This window comes from Sinocyclocheilus grahami, unplaced genomic scaffold (assembly GCF_001515645.1).
Source record: "Sinocyclocheilus grahami isolate Dianchi unplaced genomic scaffold, SAMN03320097.WGS_v1.1 scaffold1019.1, whole genome shotgun sequence".
Lineage (NCBI taxonomy): Eukaryota > Metazoa > Chordata > Actinopteri > Cypriniformes > Cyprinidae > Sinocyclocheilus > Sinocyclocheilus grahami.
Genome location: NW_015506198.1, coordinates 68,297 through 85,757, shown reverse-complemented (window position 1 = coordinate 85,757; position 17,461 = coordinate 68,297). Strand labels below are relative to the sequence as shown.

The window sequence follows — 17,461 nt, the reverse complement described above, 5'->3', positions numbered from 1 at the left end:
TTATAGTAGTATAGTAGGCCTAATGTAAAAGGGCTCACTATAGTTTAGAGCATAAGCCGAGGTAGATTTTTATCCCTAAAATTATAACTTTATAACTGTATTATGTAAAATGTATTATGTTTAGTTTTCCCCCCTGCTGTACCAAAACTGTACCGAACCGAACCGTCGTGTGTGTATATATATATATAGAAAGACATTTTTATGGAAAGCTGTATTGAAAATGAACATGCAGTTTGACACATGACATTTGTAATTTGAGATGCATATATTTAAAAGTAAATAATTTTAACACATTACCATTCATACATTTTATATAAAATGTATCCTTGACAGATATGATAAACTTATTAAACATATATGCTTCACATATATTACAATGCTATTACATGTTTAAAACAAGTATATAACGGAGACAATGTTTCACGCAAAACTACAGGAGGGTTTTGTTTTGATTTTATTAGACTCTCACCTATTCTGAAATCTGAGGTGATCTTGGACATTTCCTTCATCAGACTAGTCCCTAGGTTCTTGACGTTCTCCAAGTCATCCTTCATGGAGTAGGACAGGTCCATCAGGTAGTACAGGTCTATGGGATAGTCCTCTGCCCTCTTGAACCTCAGTATGATATTCTGAGGTTCCCCTACAGGAACAATTCATTCACAAAATATATTCCTTTAGTTACTTGCACAGATCAATAAAAACCAACAAGGATTTCAGATTGTGAGTCGGCACCAGCTCTGAGGTTGAGGCTGAGTTTCTGAGGCTGGATCTGTGTAATGTCCTCGGGTCGGAGTTTCTCTGCTCCTTTCTTGCGGTTGGTCACGGCTTTGTTCTTGAGGATCCTTTGGCTCCCGTGAGGGTTCTCGATCTTGTCGCAGCCTCTCTTTCTGAGCGACTCCAGCTCATCACAGCGTGCTGACGTCGGCTCGCCCTGCTTCAGAAACTCCTGATGGGGAGTAAATATAAGAGCGTATGTGAATTAAGCATGTCAGATTCTTTGAAGATGTCGATTAAACAGTGAATCCATTGTAAAAAAGGATAATAAAAATTCTAATAATTTACAACCTTATCTTTAAGTTGTATTTCTTTTAAATTATTAATTGATTGCTACTATTGTCATGTTTCTTGTTTCCCTCAACGTCTGTTTGTGGTGTTTCACATTGGTTTCTTTTTTTTTCATGAGTCAATATTACTGTAATATTGCGAAATATTATTATAATTTAAAATAACTGTGTTCTATGTGAATCTGTGTTAAACTGTAATGTATTTCTGTGATGCGCAGCTGTATTTTCAGCATCATTCCTGCAGTCTTCAGTGTCACATGATCTTCAGAAATCAGTATAATATGCTGATCTGCTGCTCGAGAAACATTTCTGATTATTATCAATGTTGAAAAATTTAGGTGGAAACTGTGATACATTTTATTTTTCAGTATTCTTTGATGAATGCATAGTTCAAAAGAACAGCAGAAATATTTTTTTAATGTGTCCTTGCTGAATAAAATGTTTAATGTCTTAAACTGGTGTACATATCTCGTAGAAACAATGAAGAAATGAAGCACATGCTATAAAATTAAAAACCATGCAGTCAGAAAAAATATGCAACACGCAAGATGTTAAAGGTACAATTTTTGCATGTTTGCACATTGAGAGTGTATGATAAAAAGAAACCTTTAGTAAAGAAAATCATCTTACAGTTAATTAATCTAAAGAAATAACTGTTGTGTTATGACACTTGATATTTAAAATTCAGTAATGTGAAATGTGTAGTGTAGTTACAATGTTAGTGTAAAATGTGTTTTATTTATTTACAGTGTACTAACATAGTAATAAGACAATATTAATTATATCATCATCACTGTACCTGCAGTACTAGTTTGCAGGGTTATTCTAATGTACTACAATTAAATTAAAACCATAAAAAACATTTCCGTTATTTGAAATAAACGCTATCTGAAATAAAATAAAATACAAAAAACTTTACTGATGCTTGAAATTCCTTATAAGGGCTCCTAGAAGGAATCTCAAGCATCACCACGATGTTTCCAAGCAGAAGAGAATGAGATTTCCGAGCATGAATGGAATTACAACATCCATCCGTCATTACTGTTCCTGGCAAATCTGCCAAACCTATTAACATCTAGAGTCATTTTCTTCTGCATTATGCCTGTTTGGTCCAATTGTTTATTGAACTGTTGTATAAAAGCGATATCAGACTGGTAATCATGCTCTTGGTCTATCAGTACAGCTCTGATTAGTCAGCATGAATGTGAGTGTGATTCAGCATGAACATACTGGGTCAGTAAATGTGTTTGGAGGGTTAAAGAACAGAATGACCATGGCATCTGAACACTACTCACTGTATCAGTGCACCATCCACATTTAGCCCCCACTTGTATGCACTCGCCACAGGATAAAGCGTTGGCTTTGATGCACTCGTTGCCCTCTGCAGAACAGGAGAGACGGAGAGCATTTCACATCTACAGCTTCGATTCATTTACATCACTCCGGCTCGCTGTAATTAGAGCCAAGATGACTACTCTATGTTTTCCATTATGGATAATGCTCCGACCTCGCTGGGTGGAGCGCGCTCTGAGTAATGACATCAGTATTTAACGCTCGCTCTGGAGAGAGAACGATTAGTTATCCTCATAGAAACCCAGCGCTTATTAATTCTGACGACAGTTACAGTGCACTGGACAGAAATACAGTGAATTAGAAACTACGGAGTTCACATTACCTTGCTGCGCGCTGCTGCAACAAATGATCCCGAATAATGTTGACATGAAAAGTAGCTTCAGGTCCATCTACAACAAAAAGACAGTATAAGCAGTGCATTCAGTTTCACAACAATCACTGTAATACACATGTATTCAGAAAAACTACGGTGAATGTGGAATTTTTATAATATATAAATATATGGTTATAAATATCTGATTTAATATGACCTGAAATCATTGGACTATCTATCTAACTATGCTCTTGGAAAACACAAATCACGTAGTGTCTGTGTTTTCTACATTCGGTTCAGCGTTTATTCATTCCCGTAGTTATTCATTTATTAATCGATCAGTCCCACTTGTTCCTTATTTTCTCCCTCATTTGTCCTGTGTATTTATATTGCTAGTTTGGTTCAGTTCTTTGTCTGTTCTCGTCACAGTACATTTACTACTTGCAACTCTCCTTTTCTTCGCAACCTCACTAGCTGTGTTTCCATCCAAAGTTGCGAATTTAAGGTATGGCATAACACTTTTGCAAATAAAGCACTGTTTCCATCCAGCAAGACGAAGAGAACAAAACCCAGATAAACTAGCACCAAATATCACTAAGAAAAAGGTCATTTGCTGCAGTAGAAGCCACCGTGGGTCTTTTTTCATATAAAATAAATGACTTGCGCCTCAGAGCTCGCAGACGAAACGTAAATGCGGTCATGTTTTATCTTGCTTTCGGAGGAGGATGTCTGCTGTTTGGGAGCGCAGCTGTGTTCAGTTCTGGGAGGTAATAGCAAATCACTTTGACTATACAGACTTTGGCTCAAGCTGTCACGAATCCGGTCCATGAACTTTCCTTTTCATTGACTCTCGCACCACACAAACTGTTGCATAGCACCCCGGACTACATTTCCCATCATGCATTACTGATTGCACTCAGCACGAATTGCACACACCTGTTTACACTGATTGCACCCAGCTGTTTCATATCACTCCCTCACTATATAACACTCACTTTTATCCCTTCCCTCTGCCGAGTATTGTTCCGCATTTATCACTCCCCTAGCGATAGCGACTCTACAGAGCCCTCGTTTGTTGCCTTAGCCCTAGCCCTTGTCATTTTCCTTAGCCTTAGCCTTAGCCTTAGCCTTAGCCTTCTCGGTTTCTGATCTTCGCCTGTTTCCCTGGATTCACCCCTTTTGTCTTGCCCTTTTTGATTCTGTCTGCCGATCGTCGACCTGCGCTAGCCCTAGGACTATTCTTGTGTTTTGCCCTCCATATACCTGTTTGCCCTCATCTGACCCAGGCCTGCTGTATGACCACGTCTCTGTCTTTATCAAATAAAGCTTGCACATGGATCCGCAAGTCTCACGTCTCGTCAGCCCCGTAACACATGCATTAATGTCTGCTGGTTAGTCCAGCTATGCCGTCAAGTCACATGACTTTTTAAATGTGGAATTTATTCCGTAAATGTGTTTCCATCTAGTTTATGTGCATAGTTTCTCATCGGATCAACTCAGTTTTTTATATGCATTTTTTAGAATTTATGCACATCTTGGTGTTTCCATTCAGCTTTTTTAATGCCATTTTCCAAAATGCGCATAACAAGTGGTTTTACAGCTCATATTTTCAGAGGGATGACCTTGAGTTCACTGGCGGTCGTAAACCTTCATCACCCAACAGTGCTCATCTATTCTCAGCTCCTGCAAGAGGAACCGCTGGGCTAATTTAAATGCCGCCTCTCAGATGCCATTCCTGGGTAAGAGTAACCATCACTGATCGCTCAGACCGTTTCCTAATGGCTCTTTCCCCTGCCAGAAATAGTGCGACTCCTTATGGCAAAGGGTGTTACTCGAGCGGACAAACAATATCTTTAAAAACTCAATGCAGCAGAATACTAGAGGAGTACACTGTAAAAAACTAATTAGAAAATGCCAATACATTGTACTGTGTACTCATAGAAAAGCTGTAGAGTAACTATTTTAGTATTTTAGATTTATTTTATTATATTTTTCGTGATGTATGTGTTTTTATCTATGTGCATTCTGCCCAAATATATTATGTCATATTGTATTCTGTAGTCACAGTGCTAACAGTGACTCTTAAAGGGATTATTTTGATTTATAATGATTATGAAAAACTCTAATCAGTTATTGATTAGTGCGTCCCACGAGGCCGTGTGTTGCGTCTGGTTAATAAATGATCCTCTGTTTGGCTCCACATGTCAGTGAGGGGCTCAAAAGCACTTTGGATGCTGCGACGTCTTCAGTAGAATGCAATCTACTAAAAAGTATGAGCAGCTAACATTATCAAGTGCTAAAATAAGTTTCCTTGTATTGAAGCAAAAGGCTTGACAAATGATGTTTTCTTTCCTGTACTGACATATCCTAAAAAACAGGACATTAATAATTAAATAAAAACTTCCTGGAGAGGATCATACCAGCCCTTGTGTAAAAGAAGTGTACTGAGAAAAAGAAGTGTACTACAAAAAAGTGTACTAACAACTAATATAATATTAAATGAAATAAAAGGGCACTTAAGTGTAGTAGAGAGACACTTTCATGACTATGTTTAACAAACTTTAAAATGTACACTTCAGTCATTTTAAATAAACTTTTTATTAAACTAAAAATGTTGAATTTTTATTTTTTTAAATAAAACATTTTTATTTATTGTTTTAATTTTTTGTCATGCTTTATAGAAGTACACTTATTTTGATGTGCTGACTAACGTTATGCATACAAAGTACTTGATTATAACTCTAACTGTAGTGCATTATTTAATTTTACATTTCAAAATGAACATTTTAAATGTATTAAATTACTTCATCATTACAACTGTGTAATTACACATATATTCTAATACATTGATAGATATTACATTAAAGCATATTTTAGTTTACACAAATTAAGTGTGGAAACAATTTTCACTCAAAAATTGCTTGTAAATTTTAAAAACGAGAACAAAGAAACGGCAACATTGTATTAAACATGACATTTTGATGAAGAGGAACCAAAATAGTATTTTCTTGTAAAACATACTCCAATTTTCTGTTTTATTCAAAACTTTACAAAAAAAAACACTCTAAAGTTCAGGCATTTGCATTTAATTTAAATTTTCCTTTTCATTTAACATGCAATTTTGTGTCTGAAACATTACATGCAGTTTGCACTTATGCATTTCCCTTGTTTTCCCCACAGTAAGTGCTCTTTTTAAAGTATACTTCTTTTTCACAAGGGAAAGTGCTAATCTCTTTTAAACAAATCTCTGTGTCCTCCAGTTCAATTATTTTGTCAGGTTTTAGGACTGTTATACTAGCATATAAATGTCTAACACACATTATCTTTAGCATTACAGAATTTCTCCCCAGAAAGCTTCACGAGATGTAAAATAAATTGCCAAAATACTGTATACAATAGATCAACGTACAAAGCCATAGTAAAAATGCACAAACCTAGTGAAACATTAAGACATTCTGGCAACAAGCACGGCCTACAAATAGTACAGCATTATCCAAAAGCATTGACATGCATTCATAACACGATACTGGCTTGATGTAAGACATGTCTGATGTTATACGCTACCTCTAAATTACACAGCACATCAATAGCTGTTCCAAAGAAATCACAAATACAACCTGACTGGAAACAAAAACACCCTTCAGCCCGTGTGGGGCGTCCAGGGTGAGACTGAAAATGCCTTTTACTTCCCTGCTGAATGTAATGCATGTGGTTTCCATTAAACTCAATGGGCAGAGACGAGATGGCTTAGAGGAATTCCTCCTTTTAAACGCTAAAGCGAGACACTGTGGGAACTGCGGCGGCCCAGATTAAATCACAAGTAACTTGGTAACACGTCTGAATGTTGTTAGGCTGTGAGTCTAACTCTTGGGTAATTTAGTCAGTGTGTGTGTGTGTGTGTGTACGTGTGTGTGTAAAAAAAACGGTTCCTCTCAGTGTGCCGTTTATACACACAGTGTGCAGACAGCATGTCGGGCAGAGCGACCAGATTAGACCACGTGTCATTGAGTGTTTAGCTCTGTGAGGTCACACCGAAACTCTTCAGGCTTATTAAATAGTTGCTTATTTTAATGCCTATTATTAATATGTTGGCTGTTTATAAGTAAAAGCACATATTCTGCACGACCATATTCTACACCCCTAAACTTAACAACTACCTTACTAACTATTAATAAGCAGTAATTAGGAGCTTATTGAGGCAAATGTTGTAGTTAATGGTTTGTTAATACCGAAAACTGGACCTTAAAATAAAGTGTGACCAAGTTTTGCTTTTAGGTTGAAAACGGTGTCATGTAAACCTTTCCTAAATGATAAACAACAACAAAAAAATCTAGTACATTTCTTACACAAAAAGTGCTTTAAAAGGTTTTTCATACATCAAGAAAATATATTCTTCCCATTGTGACAACTAGCCCCGGTGTGTTCTTTAATAAAAAAAATAAAATATGCATAAGCCTTATTCTTATTGTTATTTATTTATTTTACTTAATGCAATGGCAAAGAGTTAAGTTGACACTTATTTTTCATTCATTCAGCCCAGTGTCTTTTTAAAAAATATATTATTTATATACTATTTTAGTTTTTATTAATATTAATATTGTTAAGTAGCTTTTGTTTTTATATTTTCAGTTTTCATTTAAATTGTAGTTAATTTTTTTTAGTAATTCTGTTATGTGCTTTTGTCATTTTTATTAGTTTATGTTCTTCTTGAATATTACTACTTAGGTTTAATTTAATTTTATTTCAATTTTTATTGTTGATCCATTTTTCATTGTCAAAACATTTTCAAGTTTCAAGTAATCGAGTTTTTAATTGAATGCTTATATTTTATTTCAGCTTCATTTTAATCAACACAAATGTTTTTAAGAGTTTTAGTGTTAGGTAAAGATAATAACCCTGATCCAGCCAAGAAAAACACATGTTTGGGTCCTAATTAAGAGATGTGTGAATGGAGACTGACTTGTAAAACACCATTTAGGTGTCAAACTGAAATAATGATAATAATAGCATGGCTGTGGCTCTGTTTCTCTTCAACGAGGTTTCACAGCTGGACTCAGGAATGCTGGGGGAGGCTGAACAGGGAATGCTATCTGGTAAAAAGCCTGGTACAAGTGTGTGGTCACAACAAGACTCAGGAGTTGCTGAAAGTCTGTTCTTTTTGACCATAAGTCGACTTTCTACTGATCCTACTCTAATTTTATTTGGCATATGAAGATAACACACAAGTAAGTTCAAATGCAAATAATTAAAAAAAACACTCAAGAGAGACGTAAAAGGAGCAAAGAGAAAAACAGGAAAACGCTGAAATCCCTCCTCCAGTCCAGACCGAAACCTCAAACCCCTCAACCACACTGCGTGGAAAGACCACCCTCTTTCTTCTCTGCACTCTTCCCTGTCTTTTCCATTCTGGACTGGGAAAGAGGGATCAGAACAAATGCCCACGAATGCCCCATTCAACCTCTGTCCTGAAACGAGGGCCAAACACAACAATATCCCTTTCAAACGGGGGAGCGTGCAGTGAGCTCCAGGTTTAACAATCCGCCTGTCCCTCTTGACTGCTCCTGTTGCTCATTTAAAGATACATTTTTTGTTTTCTCAAGCTCTCAAAAGCTAGTTTTTCCCTTGTTAAAAAGTAAACTTTAGCATCTTTAAAAAAAGTAGTTATTATGGAAATAATATACTTAGGAATATACTTAAGTGTGAACTGAACGTAATGTAATTTCAGACCTTTAAACACATGTTAATTGCAATTAAATGAATATTTATCATAGCTTAAATGTATATTAAATGCAATTAAATGAACTTTGGAGTGGGACATTTTTTATGTGTCATTTTATTACTTTTATTATGCTGGAAATATGGTTATAGTGTACTACTGTATGGGTAACACTTTATTTTGCAGTGTTTTTGTTATACATCTACTTACTATAGTAATAACAGTAAATATGAATAATTACATGCAGTTACCTGAACTAAACCCTAATCCTAACCCTATAGTAAGTATTGTTAATTAATGGTAACACTTTATTTTAAAGTGTCTTTTTTACACGTTACATGTACTTACTATTATAATAGCAATTAATTATGCATAATTACATGCAAGGTACCCTACGCCAAACCCTAATCCTAACCTAACCATACAGTAAGTACATGTAGTTAATTAATATTACTCAGTACTTAAATGTAGAATTACACTGTAACAAGGACACCTTAAAATAAAGTGTAACCTAATTAATATTATCCAGTACTTAAATGTACACAATGACTTTATTTTAAGGTATCCTTGTTACAGCGTAATTATATGATTAAGTACTGAGTAATTGTATTTAACAACGTATACTTACAGCATTAGGATTAGAGCTTGGTTTAGGGTTACTTGCTTGTAATTATGAATAATTTAATATTATTACTATAGTAAGTACATGTAACAAGGACACTGCAAAATGAAGTAATGTATTCAAATAAATCTGTAATTATGAAATTTTGCACATTATAGTATAGTATAATCATACATGTTATAACATATTATTAAATATACTATTTTGGTAACACTTTAGAATAGGGAGCACATATTCACTATTAACTAAGAATTCTCCCTGAACAGACTCCTAATTTGCTGCTTATAAATAGTTAGTGAGGTAGTTATTAAGTTTAGGTATGGGGTTTAAGGTTAATATATGACACAAGATAGTTATAGAAGTTCACAGAACTGACTCTGCAACAGCTGAGTAAAACTGTTTCATCTGAGCATGTGGCATTTTAAGCATTATCGTATCGCATATCGAATATCGCATTATTTAATGAGTTATCGCATATCGCATTTTTCTTCAATATCGCACAGCCCTACTACAAAATCGTGAATATTGCTAAATATCAAAAAGTAACGCAGCTCTTTCTATAGATGGACCTTCAGGGGAATATCGACCATGCTAATGCTTGAGTTCAAGCCCATCCTTCACAGTCATACTGGATCAATACCACTTTCTGCTGTACTGGACATGACTTAGCCAACCACAAATAGAACAAGATGTATGCAATCACCAAGCAGCAGAGAGACACCCGGATAAGAAACAACGGGAGATCATTCATTGGGCAAGCTACTACAAAAAGCAACTCGACTTTTACATTTCCAAATATAATGTGATCATCCTTTACTCATACAAATGTAAACGCCATGATGATAGGGTGTTTTGGGCATTGCTAAAAGTGTTTTTTTGTATGTCGGGATATGATTCTGGGTGTTACTGGCACAAGTCAGTATGATGAGGCTTGGGTTCCTCCTTCAATGTAAATCAATGAGATCTTTCTCATTCTATGATCTTGACTTAGTAAGCACCCCTAAGAATAACTAATCAGTAGCTTTGAGCTGTTTTATTGTGACTTGTGTTTCACGGGACTCGTAGCCGAACATTTCACATCGCAAGTGCAATGCTGTACCGGGTGGGCTATCGAGCAAGTTTACTTCATCAGAAAAAGCCAAACATATGGAACTGGTAATGAGATGCAAACTTCAAAATGTATTCGTTTACAAATCAAGCACTATGATAAAAGTGTATTAAGGTCATAAAATAGTATTGTGCAAGGAACCACCTGAAGATAAGTCTTTATTAAGTACTTGTAATCGTAATTTATGTGAAATGCCACATGTGTTTATTTGATCCTTTTTGGAGTTTTGCAAAAGTGTAGGCATAGGCACATTTTTCCAGTGTGCCTGGGTTGAATATATGGCTAAACTCAACTAGTTTGGTTCCACCCTAAGCCCAACTACTTAATTTCATCTTCTCCACCCTCTGTAGTCAACCACAAACTCTACCATCCTCTTAAAAACATCCCAGGAATCCCTGAGATGTGTTTTACTAATGACCAGAACAAAGGCTTTTACACCCTATTCCCAGCATCTTCACTAGTATCAATCAAATGCAACCCAAATTAATCGAATTGAAGGCTGGGTGAGAGTTAGCCCTCTATAAAAGCTAGCACACATATAAGACTATCACTGATATTATGTTTTCATTCGCATTTATTAAATGCAGTTTACTTATTTACTCATTTTGAAATGATATCAATTAATTCTGTTCAGTGACACTTCTGGTGCAAACTCATTCAAAGGATTACATGTTAAGCAAGACTACACTTTAAAACCTTAAAATGAATAAAAGTTCTGTAATTATTTAACCATTACTCATGAAATATTTTATTATCCACTGCAGTTTTCTGAATGTGCTATGACTCAAAAAATGTAACAATACAGGGTCACAAACAACCTTTTATTCTTGCACTGTAATTAAACTGTTCAGAATCCACATGAAGCCATATCAAGTTTTTATTCAACGATCTTCATCTACAACATCAGTAGCGACTGTAACCATCAAATCGTGCAATCGTCAAAAATGTGCTGCCTTAAGAAACGTTCCGGTGTCTAAACGGTGCCTGAACCGATACTTATTAAAAAAATAAAAATAAAAAATTCCCCAAAAAATGATGGATTGGCCAGTAGCACTATAAACACATGATGTCTGCTTCATTTATACTGGAAGTAACGAAGTAACGAACTTATGACCCTCCAGGAAATCCCCTATATGGACAAAGGCATGCTATTATAGCTGTAACTGAGTAAACAGAACATATAAACGTTTTGAATGATAAAACAAAGACAATAAACACTCGACTGCAACAATATAGTTTATCTGTCTTATTCTAGCCATCTCTGGTATTTTATAATAATTAAGTATATTTATAATCCATTGCTAATCGATGTCTTCTTTTTAAAGTAGCCTATGGAAAATATCTTCTGCCTCATTCTGTGACAAGAAGCCACATCAGATCACAAAAGGAAGCATCTGACTGGTGTTGTGGAGTTAAAAGGTTATAATGTTCTCTTTTGCTGGACAACAGGTTTAGAAATGTGAATACAAGTTTTAATCTAAGCATGTTTAGCTTAGTTAACGGAAGACTAAGCTGCCATCAGAGCAAGTGTAATTACTGCATTCACGCGCTCCTCGGTGCTCTCATTTCCCGAGTTGTGCTTTTAAGTCGAATGTGAAAACAACATGGACACTCTCGTTACTACAAAGCTTTGTTGGATTTGTATTATTAGAGCTTTCCGACTTGAGTTCACGTGCATTTTCTCAGTCGGGGAATTATATTTCACGTGCGGTGCCGGTGATGATGATGCTTACATCCGTTTCGGAGAACCAGAGGACAAATATTTCAATCGATCGCTCAGGCATGGCACCGAAATGAGGCATCGAAATCTGCATTCGGATTCGGTTTTATTACATACCGGTTACATAGGTATCGGTAACCGGTATGTAATAAAACCGGTATGTCGGATTTCGGTACCCAACCCTAGTTATGACCAATGTTGTTATGTCATCAGATGCTTTTTGGTTCTCATGTGACTTGCCATATTTCAGCTGATTTTCAACAATTAACAACTTAATTTCTGCTCTGTACCTCTCGTGAGAGAGCACTTCGAATGCAACACATTGTAATTTTTTTGGACGACTTTGGTACTACAATTTCTAGAATAAATTATTGCGATTATTACACTTGTATGTCTGTCATGTTTCTTTATACTGAATATACTTTATATAGTATGTATCTATATAATGGTGAATTGGAGCAAATCATTATCACTGTATATTTTTCAAGGTTTTTATATGGTTGAAGAGTGGTTATGTTCTTAAGGTTAAGAGATGTACAATACAGTATATCTATAAAACTGTGAAAATGTAGCTATATAGATATAATTGTGATCTAAATGTTTTGCAAATATTTTATGCTTCTGCTGTTTACTTTTTAGATTATGTCAGTCCTTCCATATTTTAGGTTTCAGCATCCACCCCAATATACATAAAAAGTACAAAGTACAAAAGCCCTTATCTTGTTGGTCGGAGATTGATTTCTTTCCAATCAGTTTCAATGTGACATCAATGACTTCCAGCAACATTAACTGACCTGAAAGTAGTTCACATGAGGGCAACAGAATTAAGATTAACCTTCCTGTTTGGTGAGAATTGATCCCAGATGAGGAAGAATAATGTCTTAGGTTTTCTTCTTTTGAATGGTTGGTTCTGCATTTCTACCCACAGCTGTACAACACCCGCTGTTAACTGTGCACAACTGATTCAAAACTTTCCCAAACTAATGATACTACAGGCCATCTACTTACCCCGAAGTCCTTAACAAACCAATTCATTCTCATTGTAAAAGTAAGAATAACGGTACACCTTACAATCTAAGGTGAATAGCTGCTAACATATGGAAATAATTTGCATCTGCATTTAATACATGTTAACTACAAGCAGCAATTTTTTTGGGGTAAAATTGTTATCTTTTCTATTCCCTTCACTCAGCATGTTTTCAGCATTTTTACTCATGACAGATTAGCAAGAAGATTGGTTAAACGGACAGACCAGCTACACAATCCTGCATCGACCACATGCCACTGCAGGTCAATTTCAAGCTAATCTACTGTGTGACCTCCGCTGGCTCACATGAATAGTGCTGACATTGTGCACCGGCAAAGAAAGGTTCTTTCTCATTGGCTGACCGGTAAGAGCAATGAGAACCGAGATCAGACAAGAGCGGACGGCTTGAAAGAAATAGGAAGGGGGGGAGGTAGATCAGATTAGACAGGGGCCTGTTTTCCAGACAAACATCAAACAAGAGATATTGCCAGTGGAGAGGAGAGAGACACACATTCTGAGCTCCTTTATCTGGACATGGAAACATACATTTGAGAAAAGGTTTTAAAAGAAATGTGCCCACGGTCATATATTTTAATCCTTTATAAGCCAAAAAATATGCATTAATAAATACTACTGTAGAGTAATTCTCTGAAAAAGCCAAATGTTTTGAGAAGAAAATTGAGTTGAGTCGAGTTCCTCCAGAAACATGTGTTTTAAGATTTAAGTCTCAACCCAATAATAAAGAAACAGACACTGAGAACAAAGTGCAACGTATGTGAAAAAAAGAGACATTTTTAGGCAGCATAAAATGGGCTGCAAGAAGAAACAATATCAGAACATGGGTAAAAACATTTCTCCAAAGTGTCCACGCAACTTATAATAATTGTGGACACTGCCAGAAATGTCCAAACATGACAAAAACCATAGATATGGCTTTGTGTGAAACTTATGTATAACTTTTGTATCCTCACATGTTTTTGTTTATTCAGATATGAAATTTCAAGACACGTAACACCAGGTTTGATGTCATGATGCCAAATTTCTTTGACTATAGTGTATAATTGATCATACTTTGCTCAATGGGCATATTTAATACAATTTATAAGCTACAGTGGAAGATTTGCAATAAAAAAAAAAAAAGATACATTTCAGTCTTTTCCCCACTTAAAGCTTTTGTATGAAGACTTGTAATACAGCACATGTTGTCATATAGACTACTTTTATGGTGTTTGTATTCCATGAAAGATAATTATCCACCTGTGTGGTGGTCAGTTCACAGCAGTGACGGAAATTAATCTTTTCCAACAAGTTTAAATAGATTTTTACCTTTTATGGGCATTCTTACCTTTAAAAAGACATTTTTTTACAGACTACAATGCCGGCAGTTCTGACTCAAAGACTGTAAGTTCGTCTTTTATATTTAAAGAGTTTTTATATTTTGTAACATTTCCGTCACACGCTTGAGGTATTCGGCCAATCACAACGCTCTGGATAGCTGGCCAATCACAGCACACCTCGCTTTTCAGATCGATGAGCTTTGTAAAAATCGACACGTTTCAGAAAGGCGGGGCATAGAGGAGAAACAATAATGTACAGTATGTGGAAAATAATGTGTTTTTTTAACCTTAAACCACATAAACACATTTCATTACACCAAATACACAAAATAGTGTTCTTTTTAACAACATCATATGACCCCTTTAACTTGCGATTACAAATGCATGAATAATGTTTTGATATATTAAACATAAAACGTTGAATACTTATATTTGAAATTATTTAAATGATAAAAGAAACTTTAAATGTGAAATTAAAACCGCCAGTAGGTGGCAGCAAGTCACTGTTAAGAAGTGAGTCATTGCGATTGAACCGAATCATTTAAACGGTTGATTCATTCAGGAACGAAACAGCATAATGTTGCTCAGAGACGCAAAACTGTGCTGTGGCTGTGTTTGGAATTATTTTTGTTGTAGAAATAGCGCAGAAACAGGAAATATGGTGTCTAAAACCTAAGTCTCTTAATTAATTCTTGTTTATTGAACTGTTGTAAAACAAATCAATATCACAGGAACATTTTTTGGAGAAAAACGGCACTCTTCGTGTGAAATTTATTAACTATATGAAGTGGTAAAAATATATAAATTTTCTGCCATCATGTCTTGAATTTGTGATCATTCTAAAAGCATTTTACTAGACTGAATCATGCAGTGAAAGAACGCACTCTAAATGCGCAGGCGCACTAGTCCAGACTTCATGTAATGTATGCGTGCGCTCTGTAGATGTGTTTTAAATGGGTTTTGCTAAACACTCGATAATGTCAAATCGCACATCGTTCAAACAACAATTACGATATTATCGCAGACGATATATATATATCGCACATGATTTATTCCACCTACACTGAGTCTTACGCCCATTCACTTGATTAAAAAAGCTCCTCTGCTGTCAGACGCAAGGTTGTTCTAAAGGACAGAGCAGCCAGACGTCCTTTTCAGATGAAAATGGGTACAAGGCTGTCACTGCGTCCAATTAATCAATGCAGTCTGTTTCGTATTGACATTTCAAAAGAACATGTCAGCTTTAGGAAACAAACTTGCTTTGGTCATATTTGAGAAACTGATTTTAAACAGAAACCATGACAAATGTCTTTGTGTGTGTGTGTGTGTGTTTCTCTCACTCATGTTTCCATTTGTGTCCAATATGTACCCTAGTCATACAGTAAAAGGAGAAACGTCTGTAGATACAGTAGACAGTCATTCTGTACGGTAAAGTCCAGATCAACACCATGCATGGCTTGTGTTTAAATACTGGATAGCGGTTAGATGAATTTGCTCATCTGCTTTCTTAGGAAACTTCATTACATAGTCATGCAAGCAGAGCACTTCTAATTGTTTATTTCTTATTGCATGGCTTATTTCTACAATGTAGCCTATGTGAATCGAAAAATATGATTCTTAGAATTAAGTCCAAATCAAGTTGCACATGAAACCCACAGCTCGAGCTCTAGATCTGATGCAGAATGACACTTTTTAGACACTTTCTATAGCCTACACCATCGTTGCTCTCCCCTTTTGCCTTAGACTAAGACATAAATAAATACATAAACAGTTTAAATAAAACCCTCCACTCAAATGAAAATAGTATATAGGCACAAAATGCTTATAAATAGTATTCTCCCTATCAACAAATGTAGTGCTGCATGTATATTGATATAGAAAACAGCTGGAACATCTACAACAAAACTGCAGAAGAAAAGTGTTAGAAACTACAAAAACAGTACACTGTAAACTGCCAAAGAGATGTCTGTGAGCAGCTTTAGGACTAACCTACCAGAAGCACAACCTCTTTTTATAAACCAGCTACAATATCTGCGCACGGACCGCTACTCGAGCCACACAAGCAACTTTAGCACACATTTCTCGCTTTAAATCTGATTAAAAAAAAACTCTTCATCACTTCTATAAAGAAGATAATACAAAGCCTCGGTGGAAACGGTGTCCTTTCATTCGGCGGCCAGCATTGAGACGGTAACTTTACCTTATGGCTTTTATTACTAGTTCTCTCTCTTCACTTTCGAAGCCTCATAGGGGTCTTTTGTCAACGTGTATCCTTCTGTTTCTCTTTAACCCTAAAAGAGACTCTCTGAAATCCGTCAGTCAAAAACAAATCTCAGCAAACAGTCCATTCTGCGCGTCTCTGCTGTGAAGAGGCTGAACGCTGAGGTCAGCAGACCCTCCGACAGGCCCCGCCCCGCAGGAGACACCTCATGACGTCATCAGCTCAGGCCCCGCCCCGCAGGAGACACCTCATGACGTCATCAGCTCAGGCCCCGCCCCGCAGGAGACACCTCATGACGTCATCAGCTCTGCCTTATGACGCCACGAACCCTCTCAGTCCAACACTGATAAAAACAAACACACACACAAAAACAGCCTTTAAGTAGGCTACCAAATAACCCCAAAAAATGTGATTAAGAATTAGAAGAAACGGTGTCCTTTCATTCGGCGGCCAGCATTGAGACGGTAACTTTACCTTATGGCTTTTATTACTAGTTCTCTCTCTTCACTTTCGAAGCCTCATAGGGGTCTTTTGTCAACGTGTATCCTTCTGTTTCTCTTTAACCCTAAAAGAGACTCTCTGAAATCCGTCAGTCAAAAACAAATCTCAGCAAACAGTCCATTCTGCGCGTCTCTGCTGTGAAGAGGCTGAACGCTGAGGTCAGCAGACCCTCCGACAGGCCCCGCCCCGCAGGAGACACCTCATGACGTCATCAGCTCAGGCCCCGCCCCGCAGGAGACACCTCATGACGTCATCAGCTCAGGCCCCGCCCCGCAGGAAACACCTCATGACGTCATCAGCTCGAACCCTCTCAGTCCAACACTGATAAAAACAAACACACACACAAAAACAGCCTTTAAGTAGGCTACCAAATAACCCCAAAAAATGTGATTAAGGATTAGAATTAAAGTTTAGAATTGATTAAAGTGTAATCTCTATATTTCATGAATTGTCATTATATTATTTTATTTATTTGATAT

General features: G+C 36.4%; 1 protein-coding gene across 1 annotated transcript in view; it reads right to left on the bottom strand.

Moving 5' to 3' along the window:
• itgb1a (integrin, beta 1a) overlaps window positions 1-16,637 on the bottom strand; it is a 35,091-nt gene extending 18,454 nt beyond the window's left edge. The window contains exons 1-5 of the mRNA XM_016250953.1: window positions 16,461-16,637; window positions 2,740-2,806; window positions 2,360-2,445; window positions 733-946; window positions 470-640 (exon numbers count right to left, since the gene is read on the bottom strand). Coding sequence (XP_016106439.1) covers window positions 470-640; window positions 733-946; window positions 2,360-2,445; window positions 2,740-2,806 — 538 coding nt within the window. The 5' untranslated portion in view covers window positions 16,461-16,637. The remainder of the gene's footprint in view (window positions 1-469; window positions 641-732; window positions 947-2,359; window positions 2,446-2,739; window positions 2,807-16,460) is intronic.
• Window positions 16,638-17,461: the final 824 nt, after the last annotated feature.